Genomic DNA, 13805 nt, shown 5'->3' on the forward strand with positions numbered 1-13805 from the left:
GCACCCTGACAGTTACAGCGACAGATTCTTTGTGCACATTGTAAAAAGGATCAAACCAAAGTTTCTGAAAAACCAGCTCCTTAAAGCATGAACCCACATTAAAACTTGAGCAAAGTCCTCAGGTTTCAGACCATGGGATGTTCTGTTGTCTCAGTTTCAATCAAGCAAGAAGTATGAGAAATAATTTTCACAAACTATAATCTATGAAGTCAAGAACTATTTTGAATGGATTGAGAAACCTCCCAAACTTCTTTACTATCTTTTAAAGTGATAAATGGGATTAGCGGGAATTGGTCCAATTGGATTGAACCCTCCTGTGTTTCTTTTTGTTTGAAAAAAATGTTAATCGGATTTCAACATTTTTTCTTTCAAAAGTTGTTCTCCATTAAGAAATACAAACAAGCTGCCCCGAACCAGAGGTTGCAGAGCAAACCCCTCAGCTTCCCAGATCATAAGTCGTCACTTGAGAAATGTTGCCACGTTTCTGCTGGCAACACTAGTTTCTAGAAGAGGCCCTGTTATTTCATACACTCTTCCAACAAATCCTTGCTCCTAAAATGCCCTTCCTCCCTCTGCCTGCTGATGTCCCATCATCCTTAAACATTCAACAGACATTTCCGGGGTGGACAGAGAAGTGGATGTCCTTCCTACAGGCTGTTTACATTCAATGGGGCACAGGAATGCACAGGAGAAAGAATTCCGTGTGTTACACGGCGATACGGTTCGCCTGTGTCCCCACCCAATCTCATTGTAATTCCCATAATCTCCACGTGTCGTGGGAGGGAACTGGTGGAAGGGAACTGAATCATGGGGGTGGTTACCCCCACACTGCTGTTTTCCTGATAGCGAGTTCTCACGAGATCTGATGGTCTTATAAGGGGCTTTTCCCCCTTTCACTTGGGACTTCTCCTTCCTGCCATCTTGTGAAGAAGGACGTTTGTTTCCCCTTCCATCATGACTGTAAGTTTCCTGATGCCTCCTCAGCCCTGTGGAACTGTGAGTCAATTAAACCTCTTTCCTTTATAAACACTTGACTCTAAAATTACACAGTCTTGGGTATGTCCTTATAGCAGCATGAGAACAGACTAATACATACAGTGACACGTGATTTCCTCTATGAGGGAAGAGAAGTCAGGGGAGAGAAATGAGGGGCTGTTGTTTGCAGGGGCCAGGGCAGGCCTCAGTGAGAAGGAGGCAGGGAGGGGAGGCTGACAGAGCTGGAGCAAAGGCCGCAGGTGGGGGAGGGCGGGCGAGGACCATGCAACGGGGTGCAGGTGGGACAGCAGGGTGCCAGCATCTGTGGGTGTGGAGACGAATCTACTTTGACTCTGAGATGGACCTGATGGAAGGGTCTGGGCAGAGCTGTGTCGGTCACTGGGTGGAGAACAGGCTGGGGAGTGGAAGGAGCAGGCGCTGCCTGACGTCGAGGTGGCAGTGGGAGGTGGTGAGGAGGGATTGGTTTCTGAACAGGGTTTGAAGAGTGGACACAATCTGCTGTCAGAGTGACGTTGCTGAGTTCTGTCTGAGCAGTGAGAACAGAGATGAGAAGACCAGGGTGGAGCATGTGTGGAACAAGGATCTGGAGTTCGTTTCTGGACATGATGAGGCTGAGATGTCTGGAGCATCTGCCGGAACAGCTGAGTCCAGAATCCTGGGAAGTGGCTCAAGCTGGGGAGTTGAGGGGCAGCCCTGCAGGTGCAACGCCTCCTGCAAGCTGCCCTGGCAGGAAGCCCATGAGCCACAAGCCCTACGCAGCTTGCTCTCATTTCCAAGGTCGTCTTCTCCCACCAACCAGTAAGTCTCTGGGACCCTGCTGCTCCCATGTGTGTTCCAGCACCCAGCCCAAGATGCAGGCTTAGCAGAGATTTGAAACGCTAGCAAGTGCACCACGCTCTCCCCTCTCGCAGGAAGGAACTATAGTTACACTCTGCATCCATAGACAGGTGAGACCCAGGCTGTCACCAAACTGACAGATCTGACCTAGTAAAATAAAGATATGTCAATCAACAATAAATCGGACCCTCCTCCAAACCAGCAACAGCAGAATACACATTGTTTCCAATGCCACATGGGACATTTATGAAAGGAGACCTCATGAAAGGGGAAAGCCTCAATCAGTATTAGACACTGAAGCCATCCAGGTGTTACTCTCTGACCGTGACCAAACTAAATTAGAAATCAATAACAGTAAATTATCTAGAAAATCCTCTAATATTTAGCAATTAAACAATATACCTTTACAAAAAAATCCCACAGGTCAAAGAAGAAATCACAAGGGAAATTAGAAACTGAATGAAAGTAAAAATACAAGTCAAATTTTATAGGATGCGCCTAATCCAAGCTTAAAGGGAAATCTAATCTGTGGTTGTTTTAAATATTTATATTTAAAGTAAAAGAAAGTTGCAAAATTAATCATCTAATTGTCTACCTTAAGAAGCTAGCCGGGCGCAGTGGCTCACGCCTGTAATCCCAGCACTTTGGGAGGCTGAGGCGGGTGGATCACGAGGTCAAGAGATCAAGACCATCCTGGTCAACACGGTGAAACCCCGTCTCTACTAAAAATACAAAAAATTAGCTGGGCATGGTGGCGCGTGCCTGTAATCCCAGCTACTCAGGAGGCTGAGGCAGGAGAATTGCCTGAACCCAGGAGGCGGAGGTTGCGGTGAGCCGAGATCGCGCCATTGCACTCCAGTCTGGGTAACAAGAGCGAAACTCCATCTCAGAAAAAAAAAAAAGAAGCTAAAAAAATATGCTGGTTATTCTAGTTAGAAGAGAAAAAAAAAGAAGCTAAAAAAAAAAAAGCACGAATTAAACCAAAAAGGTAGGGGGTAGAAATAATAAAGAACAGAGGCCGGACGCGGTGGCTCACGCCTATAATCCTAGCGCTGTGGGAGGCCGAGGCGGGCGGATCACCCGAGGTCGGGAGTTCGAGGCTAGCCTGGTCAACATGGCGAAACCCCGTCTCTACTAAAAATACAAAAAAGTTAGCCAGGCATAGTGGCGTGCACCTGTAATCCTAGCTACTCTGGAGGCTGAGGCAGGAGAATCGCTTGAATCTGGGAGGCAAAGGTTACAGTGAGCCAAGATGGCGCCACTGCACTCCAGCCTGGGCAACAGAGTGGGACTCTGTCTCAAAGGAAAAAAAAAAAAGAAGAAGAAAGAAAGAATAAAGAACAGAAATCATTGGAATAGTAAAGATACATACATACATATATATATATATATATATATTGTTTTTTCCCCCCAGGCTGGAGTGCAGTGGTGCAATCTCAGCTCACTGTAACCTCCGCCTCTCCAGTTCAAGTGATTCTCCTGCCTCAGGCTCCCGAGTAGCTGGAATTACAGGAGCATGCCACCACACTCAGCTAATTTTTGTATTTTTAGTAGAGATGGGATTTCGCCATGTTGGCCAAGCTGGTCTCAAACTCCTGACCTCAGGTGATCCGCCCACCTTGGCCTCGCAAAGGGTAAAGACATTTTTAAAATAGAGAAAAATCAATGAAATCAAGAGGTAATTTTTTTAAAAAGATCAATAAAATTGATAAATATAGACTGCTCAACGAAAATGAGAGCGATGAGATAAATTGCCTATGTCGAGAACAAACTATGGCTCATCATTATGGACCATACAGACATTAAAAGGATAATAAGGAAATATTCTGAACAACTTTATGTCAATAATCTCACATCCAATAATTGCACAAATTCCTTAAAAGACAGAAATTACCAAAGTTACTCAACATTACCTTGATAACTTGAATAGCCCTCTAGCTGATACAGAAGTGAATTTCTCATTAAAAACCTTCCCACAAAGAAAACGAAGCCCAGATAGGTTCCCTGGTGAATACTACCACAATTTCAGGGAATAAGTTACACCATCCTACTCCCAGGTCACTGCAGGCCCAGTTTAAACCAACCCCAAACCAGCCAGACACAGAAAATGGGAGGTCGGCCACAGAGCAATCTGCTTCACCAGCACCATCCCCAACCCTGCACAAAACCTTAGACGCTGAGTCGGGCAGTATATGAAAAGGAGAACGAATCGTGACCGAGTTTTCCCGGGAGAGCAAAGCAATGTAATTCCCTCTACAGGCTGAAATAAAAAACTACAGGATCATTTGAATAGATGCGGAAAAGCGTTGCAGAAAATTTCACACCCTCTCATGAAAACTCTTGAGAAAATAGGACAAGAGGGAACTTCCTTGACTTAGAACACCAACAACTCTTTCCCTGCCACCGTGTCCTGCGGAGGCGGAGACTTGGGTGCGTTCAAGACTGGGCTTCGCCCGTAAACCACCAACGTGGCGGAGGAAGGCAGTGCTGCTGGAGGTGTCGTGGACGTTAATGCTGCTTTACAAGAAGTGCTAAAGACCGCCCTCATCCATGATGGCCTAGCATGTGGGGTTCCCACAGCGGCCAAAGCCTTAGACAAGCGCCAAGCGCAACTGTGAAGAGCCTATGGATGTCAAGTTGGTGGAGGCCCTTTGTGCTGAACACCACATCAACCTAATTAAGGTGGATGACTGCAAGAAACTAGGGGACTGGGTAGGCCTCTGTGAAACTGACAGAGACGGGAAACCCCGTCAAGTGGTCGGTTGCGGTTGCGTAGTAGTTAAGGACTATGGCAAGGAGTCTCAGGCCAAGGATGTCATGGAAGTGTACTTCATATGCAAGAAATGAAGAAATAAATCTTTGGCTCACAAAAGAAAAAAAAGAACACCAACAAAAAACGACTCCTAACATCACTCTGGGCAGTGAAATACCATACACTTTTCCCTGAAGTGTGGGCAGCTAGAAGGTGGACCCGCGCAAAGCCCCGCCCACCACGTGAGCCTCCCCCCCGCCCCGCGAAGCCCCACCCGCCCAGCATGACATCATTCCCACCAGGCATCTCGCCTCGTCACGTGCTGCTAGGCGCCAACCGCTGACCTCTAACCGCTACTGGTCGCGCCGACCCGAAGGCGCATGCGCAGGCGCAGCGACCCCACCCCACCTCCATTGGTCGCGGGCGTCGGGAGCGGTGAGGGCGCGTGCGGGCGGCTGAAGCAGCCAAGGCTGGGCGCCGGTCATGCTGAGCCTCGCGGCCAAGCTGGTGGCCTTCTTCTGGAGGACGGCCGACGCCCCCAAAGAGGAAGCTGGGCGGCAGGAGCCCGAGCTCGCGGAAGGTGCCTCGCGGGAGGGGAGGGGCGGCCGGGTGGGAGGCGGGTCCTGGGCCCTCGCGTGTGGGCCACGAGGGAGCTGCCACCGGAGGTGTTTGAGTGCAGCGCGGGAGGCGGGAGACGCTGGGCGTGGCCTTTCCCGGACTCCGCTCGTTCCCCGCTCGCCTGGGGAGGCATCCGACCCCACCAGCACCCCACCACTCTGGGCTCTCGTCCTCTGTGAGGTCTCACGGATGTCACCAGCACCTCTTTGTGTTTTGATGCCAAGCAGCTGCCGAGGCGTGTCTCCATGTCTCTCTTCCCTGTCCGCAGCGTCACTGGCAGTTGTGTGCCTGGAAAGCCCCAAAAAGCCCCAAAAAACACTGCCCGGCCGACGTCCCTTGTCCGTTCAGAACACGCGGCGCCCACGCACGCCTTTTCTTTGCCTTGTTTTCGAGCCCATCTTTTTAAAGCCTGGGATTCGCCTGGATTCCTGCCCGGTTCCTTCCTCCTGAGGCTCCCCCCACCCAACATGGACCCTCACTCTGTCGCCCAGGCTTGAGTGCCGTGGCAGGACCTTGGCTCATTGCAACCTCCACCTCCCGGGTTCAAGCAAGTCTCAGGCTCCCAGGTAGCTGGGACTACAGGCGCCGAACACCATGCCTAGTTAATTTTTGTATTTTTGGTAGAGATGGGGTTTCACCATGTTGGTCAGGCTTGTCTCGAACTCCTGATCTCAGGTGATCACCCGCCTTGGCCTCCCAAAGTATAGGAATTACAGGCGTGAGCCACCAAGCCTGGCCTTTCCCGAGGTTCTGATGGCTTCTCCCGAAGTTTCCTTTTGTGGGAATGGAATCCACAGTAGTGGGTCCCTAGTTGCCTTCTGTGAGAGAAGCCAGGAGCAGGCTTCAGGAGAGGAGCTTCCTGCTGCAGGCAGCGTGTTAAGGGCCTCTGGATCCATAGGGGCTGATGCTGTGTTACCTGGAGCACTTGCTTTGCAGATCTGGGTCTCATATGTAGAACACTCACTCAGCGATAGCTGGAACTCCAGTTCATGGCAGCACTAAGATCCCGTGCCTGTAACTGTAACCGGCACCCCAGGTTCCAACCGTGGCTGGGAAGCTGCAGGGAAGGCGCCTTCAGGACTCAGGACTGTGGCTGCCGCAGTGGCCAGATGGCTGAGGGCATGCGCTGCTCCTGGGCAAGACTTGCCTGCCCAGCCCTGAACCTCTTCCAGCACCATGTTTATTGAGATTCTCCAGTCTTCTGAGGCTGCTGCTGATGGCGTTGAAAGAAGATAATCAATACTACTAGTAACTCAGATGCTGATATAAGTACAATTTACATAGCACTTACCCCATGTCAACCACACAGAGGTCCATACATGCACATGTGTTCTGCCACCTCCGGCAGCTCCCTTGGGTAGTGACAATTAGTCTCCATCTTACAGATGACAACAGGCCCAGAGTAGTTAAGGACCTAGTCTAGGGTTCACCAATGGCAGTAGAAGAGCTAGGAGTCAAACCCACTCAGTCCAGCTATGGAGTCTGGGCTGTCACTTGCACAGCCATTGCCTGTGCCCCTCAGAGGAAACTGGGCTGTCTGCCTCCAAACCCCACGTTCCAGACACAGCACTCTGATGGGACTCTCTGTGTCTCAAGTGCAGCCTGTTAGGCTCTAGTCCCTCGTGGAGGCTTGTGCACTCTTGCTCTGGTGGGGCTTCACTGTAGCATGCGCTTACTTTTATGGCCAAGATAACCTCTTTGTTTACCCATCTCAGGTGACACTAAGCTGAAAACTGTACGGGGTGTCGTGACAAGGTACTGCAGCGATTATGGCATGATTGATGATTTGATCTACTTCTCCAGTGATGCTGTGACTAGCAAAGTGCTTCTGAATGTTGGACAGGAAGTGATTGCAGTTGTGGAAGAAAATAAAGTGTCCAGTGGACTGAAAGCAATTAGGGTAAGGTTTGAGTTCATGTGGGAACAGTCTTTCTTCACCATGGGGCTTTGTGTTGTTTTCCTTGTGTTCAGTTGATCAGACATGACCTGGCCAAGGGAGAAAGAGTGGAATGTATCTTTGGAGGGGGTGCTTTTGTTCTTTATGATTTCTGTGTTAAAAAATAGACTGGGTACAGTGGCTCACACTTGTAATTCCAGCACTTTGGAAGGCTGAGACAGGCATATCACTTGAGCTCAGGAGTTGGAGACCAGCCTGGGAACCATGGTGAAACCTCATCTCTACAAGAAAAAACCCACAAAAATTACCCTGGTGTAGTGGCACGTGCCTGTAATCCCAACTACGTAGGAGGCTGAGGCGAGAGGATCTCTTGAGCCCAGAAGGTTGAAGCTGCAGTAAGTTATGATCACATGACCACACTCCAGCCTGGGTGACAGAGCAAAACCCTGTCTCAATAAATAAATAAGCTGCAGTCATTGTAAATCATTCAAACCACATAAAAATGTATACTTTAGAAAGTAAAGGTTGCCTGTGAATTTATGCTGTGGAGAACATAGCAGTTTATGTATCTATTATTCTCTTACTTTCTTGACAATTTAATGGTTATCACCAAAGTAACATCAGTAATATACTAAGTTATGCTCTTAGAAGCAGAATGAGACTGTGCTTAATTTGCACTTAAGCCTTAAGTACATTAACTTTTCATATTTTTTCTATGAATTATTTTTGTGTCTTGTCCACATTTTTGTTGAGGTCAGCTTTTTCTCTTGTTAAAGCTTATATATTAGGGAAATTAGAGCTTTTTAAGGAAAATTATTATATGAAAGTGTTAATGTTTTCCTCAGGATCATCTTTGACTGTATTTCATAGTTTCATTTTTTGTAGTTAAATGTGTCTCTTTTCCATGTAACTTTTGGATGCTGTAAGAAGCCTTAGGGAAGGCTTCTTATTCCTAATATTCACATTTTACTCTGAAAATTGTTTATTGACAATTAGAAATTTTTTTAAAAAAATTTTGAGACAGAGCCTTGCACTGTCACCTAGGCTGGAGTATAGTGGTGTGATTATAGCTCACCGCAGCCTCGAACTCCTGGGCTCAGGCTATCCTTCGACCTCAGCCTCCCGAGTAACTGGGACCACAGGTACACACCATCACACCTGATTAATTTTTCAAATTTTCTTTAGAAATGGTGTCTCACTGTGTTGCCTATGCTGATCTGAAACTCCTGGCCTCAAGTGATCTTCCACCTTGGCCTCCCAAAGTGTTGGGATTACAGGCATGAGCCACCATGCCTGGCCTGTTTATTGATATTTAACTATTTGACCTGCATGGAATTTATTTTGCTGCACAGACTGAGAGAAGGAACCAGATATTGCTTTCCTAACGGCTAGCCAGTCATCTGAGTTGCTCACTCTTTCCCTGCTGATTTGTGCTGATTTGGAAAATCCCTTAAACATGCATCAGAATCCCACCTGCATGTGATGTGGTCCTGATGCTTGTACAGGAGCCCCATGGCAGGGTTGCTGTGATAGGTGGTGAGCAGTTTTCACTTCCTTGCTCTTCTCAGCAGATGGTATTTTTCTGGCTCTTCACATGTTCTGGATGAATTTTGGAATCTTTTTGTTTCTCCTCCTTGCCCAGATTTGCTTTGGATGGCACTGAGTTTATGGATTTCATTTAGAATAATTGATATTTGGGTCATGTGGAGTCTTCTCCAACCACAGATTATGTCTGTCCATTTATTTAAGTCTTTCTTTTTATTCTTTTTATAGTTTAATAGCTTTATTTAGGTTCTGTAAATTTCTTAAGTTTATTTTCAGTGGTTTTTATATGTTCTGTTATCAACATCGTTTTCCATTGTGTTTTCAAATTAATCTTTTTTTCCTATGTGGGAAAGCTTTTGATTTTTAAATGTAATTTGGAACCTGACAAACTTACTGAGCTCTTAACTACTTTTTAAAAATGCTTGAGATGGCTGGGCATGGTAGCTCGTGCCTATAATCCCAGCACTTTGGGAGGCCAAGGCGGGTGGATCATCTGAGGTCAGGAGTTCGAGACCAGCCTGACCAACACGGTGAAACCCCGTCTCTACTAAAAGTATAAAATAATGATGGCACACACCTGTAGTCCCAGCTACTCAGGAGGCTGAGACAGGAGAATCACGTGAACCTGGGAGGTGGAGGCTGCAGTGGGCTGAGATCGCACCACTGCACTCCAGCCTGGGCAAGGGAGAGCAAGACTCCATCTAAAATAAAACGAAATGCTTGAGATGTACTTTATTATGCTATTATGGCTAGTACTATCTAATGCTTAATACCATCTTTCTCAAATTAAAAAATAATGCATACCCAATAAAATAATTCAAAGTCTAGAATTCCATCATTCATTGTGGTAGCCACCACCCATGTGCAGCTGTTTAAATTTATTAAAGCTAAATGCAACTTACAGCCAGGCATGGTGGCATAAACCTGTAGTCTCAGCTACTTGGGAGGCTGAGGCAGATGTTCGAGACCAGCCTGGGCACATAGAGACCCTGTCTTAAAAAAAAAAAACTTAAAATTATTTCCTAGGTGTCATTGACCACATTTCAAGTGCTAAGTAAAGCTAGTGACTACCAAATTGGGCAGCACACATAGAGAACATTTCTCTCAGCTCTGGCTTAGAGAGTGTGAAATGAAAAGTGGAAGAGCCTCCCTCCGTGTTCCCAGCGTGCACTTTGATGCTTCAGACCTGATGCTCTTCTGGGTTTGTTTTTACCTTATCTGGGAGGTACTTGAGTCACTTGAACAATATGCCTGTATCTTTTATTAATTCACCACTGTTACTATTTATGGACTTCATCGTGAGAGCTGTAGAACTGGCTCATTCACACTACCCTGTCTTTTCCTCTCTCAATTTTTTAATTATATTTTTTCCTCCAGAGAATTCCTTTTGAACTTGAAATTATACCATAACCCTCATGTTTTTATGTGTATTTACTCTGGATTCAGAATCTTACAAAGGGGATCTTGAACCCAGAACCTGTGAAGATGATGCTTACCTGGTTCTCTGAGCTGTGGTCATGTAGCTCACACACAGCCTTCCAAAGCAAGTTCTCGTACCAGATTCCCATTGATTTTAAGACACACCATTAATTTGATAATGAAAATCAAAAATGGAAACATAGGTTGTGAGACTCATTCTGATCTGAGAAATGTGACAATGTGGACAAACTGGCCCCTGGGTATCCAGCAAGTCCCAGTCCTGTTGGTGGTCAGCTGCCCTTTACTTGCTCCATCTTGTAAGGAATGCAGGACCTTTTTTGGTGTGGTAAAGAGTGTACATCTCTACTCACAATTCTTGTTTTTATAAATTAGTAATAGATTTTTCATGTACTTTTCAGTATCTTCATGATGATCCCACAGTTTTTATCCCTCTGAACTTTTAATATGGTGGAAAATATGAACAGTTTCTGTATTGTGAGCCATTCTCACTTGATGAGAATGATCCCCTTTGGTATGAACTTGAATGTACTTTTGGATTTATTTATATTTTATTCATTTGTTATTTTTATTTATTTTATTTATTTGAATTTATTTGTTTTTTATTTTCTTGTGGTAAAATATGAGAAGACAGCCACCACAGTCAGTCTTCAGAACTTTTTCGGCATCTCAGTAGACACTCTGTACCCGTTAAACAGTGCATCAGTGTTCTACTTTATGTCTCTATGGAGTTGCCTATTCTACCTCATATAAGTGGAATCATACGTGTGGCTATTTGACTTGTTTTCAAGATTTGCCCATATAGCATGTATCAAAAGTTAATTCTTTTTTTTATGGCTGAATAACATTCCATTGTGTGAATAAATCACATTTTATTTCTCCATTCATCTGTTGATGGACACGTGGGTTGTTTCTACCTTTTGGTTATGTGAATTGTGCTGCCATGAACAAGTGTCTGTCTGAGTCCCTGTTCGGTTCTGTTGGGGCTACGCCTAGGAAGAGAGTTGCAGGCCCATATGGTAAGTGTAGGTTTGACTTTGTGAGGAACCCAATGTTTTCCACAGCAGCTGCACCATTTTATGTTCCCACCAACAGTGCATGAGGCTTCCACTTTCTTTGTATCCTTGCCAACACTTGCTGTTTTCTTTATTTTTCTTTTGACAATAGCTATTTCTCACAGATGTGAGGTAGTATCTCACTGTGGTTTTGATTTGTATTTCCCTAATGATTTGGAGAGCATCTTTTCATGTGCTTATTGGCCATCTATTTATCTTCTTTGGAGAAATGTCTATTCAAATCGTTTGCCTGTTTTAAAATTGGGTTGTTTTCTTGTTGAGTTGTAGGAATTCTGTATATGTTCTGGATATTAATCTCTCATCAGATAGATGATTTGCAAATATTTTCTCTCATTCTATCGTCTTTTCACTTTCTTTGATGCACAGATGTTTTAAATTTTGATGGAAGTCTAATTTGTCTCTTTTATTGCCTGTACTCCTGATGTCACGCTTGAGATTGACTAATCCAAGATCATGAAGAGTTTTTTCTGCTAAGAGCTTTATAGTTTTTGCTTTTAAATTTAAGTCTTTGATTCATTAAAAAAATTTTTTTTGAGACAGGATCTCACTTTGTCAGCCAGGCTGGGGTACAGCAACACAATCACAGCTCACTGCAGCCCCCAACCTCCCAGGCTGAAGTGATCCTTCTACCTCAGCCACCTGAGCAGCTGGGACTACAGGTGTGTGCCACCACACCCAATTTTCGTATTTTTTGTAGAGATGGGGTCTCCCTATGTTGCCCAGGCTGGTCTCAAACTCCTGGGCTCAAGTGATCTGCCTACCTCAGCCTTCCAAAGTGCTGGGATTGTAGGTGTGAGCCACCATGCCTGGCTTCTTTAATCCATTTTGAGTTAATTTCTGTGTATGGTATAAGATGAGGGTCTAACTTCATTATTTTGCCCATGGTAATTTTCCCAGCACTTTTTTTTTTTTTAGGACCTCATAATTGCAGTTTATTGAATGGTCCTTGTCAAAAATCAATTGACTACATATGCAAGGGTTTATTTCTGGGCTCTCCTTATTATTCCATTCGTTTATATTTCTGTACTTACACTGGTGCCGCACTTGTTTGATGATTGTAGCCTTGTAGGAAGTTTTGAAATCAGGAGGTATGAGACCTTCAATTTTGTTACTCCTTTTCAAGACCGTTTTGGCTATTCATGGTCCCTTGAGATTCCATTAAAATTTTAGAATGGGTTTTTCTATTTATGTGAAAATAGACCCATAGGATTTATAGGGATTGTTGAATTTGTTGGGTTTTTGGTTTGTTTGTTTCTTTGAGACAGTCTTACTCTGTCACCCAGAATGGAGTGCAATGATGTGGTCTTGGCTCACTGCAATCTCTGCCTCCCAGGTTCAAGCAATTCTCATGCCTTGGCCTCCCAAGTAGCTGGGACTACAGGTGCTTGCCACCAAATCCAGCTACTTTTTTTTGTATTTTTAGTAGAGATGGGATTTCACCATGTAAGCCAGGCTGGTCTTGAACTCCTGACCTCAAGTGATCTACCTGTCTCAGCCTCCCAAAGTGCTGGAATTACAGGCATGAGCCACGACACCCAGCCTAAATTTGTATAATAGATCACTTTGGGTAATATTGTCATCTTAATAATTACGTCTTAAGATTGTCATCTTAATAATATTAAGTTTTCCAATTCATGAACATAGTTGTCTTGCCGTTTATTGAGGTATTTAATTCATTCATTAGTGTCATTGTACGAGTCTTCCATCTCGTTAGTTAGGTTGCTAAGTGTTCTATTCTTAGGAATTAACCTGTTGACCCAACAGTGCTGTTATAAATGATATTGTTTTCTCTTTTTTTGGAATCTTTTTTCTTGATTTCCTTTTTCGATTTTTCATCGCAAATGTATGGAAAAAAAACTGATTTTTGTGTATTGACTTTGTGTCCTATGCTGGATTCATTTATTAGCTCTGGCCATTTTTTTTTATTTATGTGTGTGGAATCTTTAGAGTTTTCCACAGATAAGATCCTTCCATCTGTGAGTAAAGGTAATTATATTACTAATCTGACAATTTGAAAGCCTTGAAGTAAGCATGGGCATCCTTGCCTGCTTCCCCACTTTAGGGGAAAGAAAGCTTTCGGCCTTTCACCATTGAATGTGGTGTTTGTTGTGGGTTCTTTATTTATGGCTTTTCTTGTGTTGAAGAGATTTCCTGCTCTTCCTTATAGGGTCCAGCCCTACAGGGTTCTGTGAGTCCCTTCCTGTTGGTGCGGAGACAAAAAACTGTAGAAATAAAAGACACAGACACAGAGATAGAAAAAAGAGTTTGGGCTTGCAGGTCCACTGCCAACCAAAGCAGAGAGACCTGCAGTGGCCCCGAGTGCCTGGACACTCTGACTTTTATTGAGTACAAAGCAGTGAGCAGGGAAGGTCGGGTGAGGTAATGGTGGTCGCTGATAGGTCAGGTAAATCATGTGTCTTGAAGATAGGGGGCCCAGAACTTTCAAGTAGCCGAGGCAAGGAGAAAAACTAATGCATAAGCACTCTTTGCATATTTGTCAGAAATGTCAAGGACACTAAGATTATGTTACTATTGTAATTATTATATTTTAAGAAAAAGAGAAAGCAGGTACAGAAGCGGGTCATGAGAGTGGACATGGAACGTGACCACTGAAGCCAGCATCACATAGAGACAGTTAAGCCCCCAG

At 44.8% G+C, this 13805-nt stretch overlaps 1 protein-coding gene and 1 pseudogene across 1 annotated transcript in view; both read left to right on the top strand.

Annotated features, from left to right (window-relative positions):
• The first annotated feature begins 4292 nt into the window (after positions 1 to 4292).
• LOC105704858 (small ribosomal subunit protein eS12-like) lies at positions 4293 to 4680 on the top strand (annotated as a pseudogene).
• Positions 4681 to 5068: 388 nt separating this feature from the next.
• Positions 5069 to 13805, top strand: part of MOV10L1 (Mov10 like RNA helicase 1) — a 69124-nt gene continuing 60387 nt past the window's right edge. Inside the window, exons 1-2 of the mRNA XM_012434405.3 lie at positions 5069 to 5165; positions 6919 to 7103. Of these exons, the coding sequence (XP_012289828.3) occupies positions 5069 to 5165; positions 6919 to 7103 (282 nt within the window). The remainder of the gene's footprint in view (positions 5166 to 6918; positions 7104 to 13805) is intronic.

This window comes from Aotus nancymaae, unplaced genomic scaffold (genome assembly GCF_030222135.1).
Source record: "Aotus nancymaae isolate 86718 unplaced genomic scaffold, 86718_ANA_hifiasm-v0.15.2.pri h1tg000076l, whole genome shotgun sequence".
Classification (NCBI taxonomy): Eukaryota; Metazoa; Chordata; class Mammalia; order Primates; family Aotidae; genus Aotus; species Aotus nancymaae.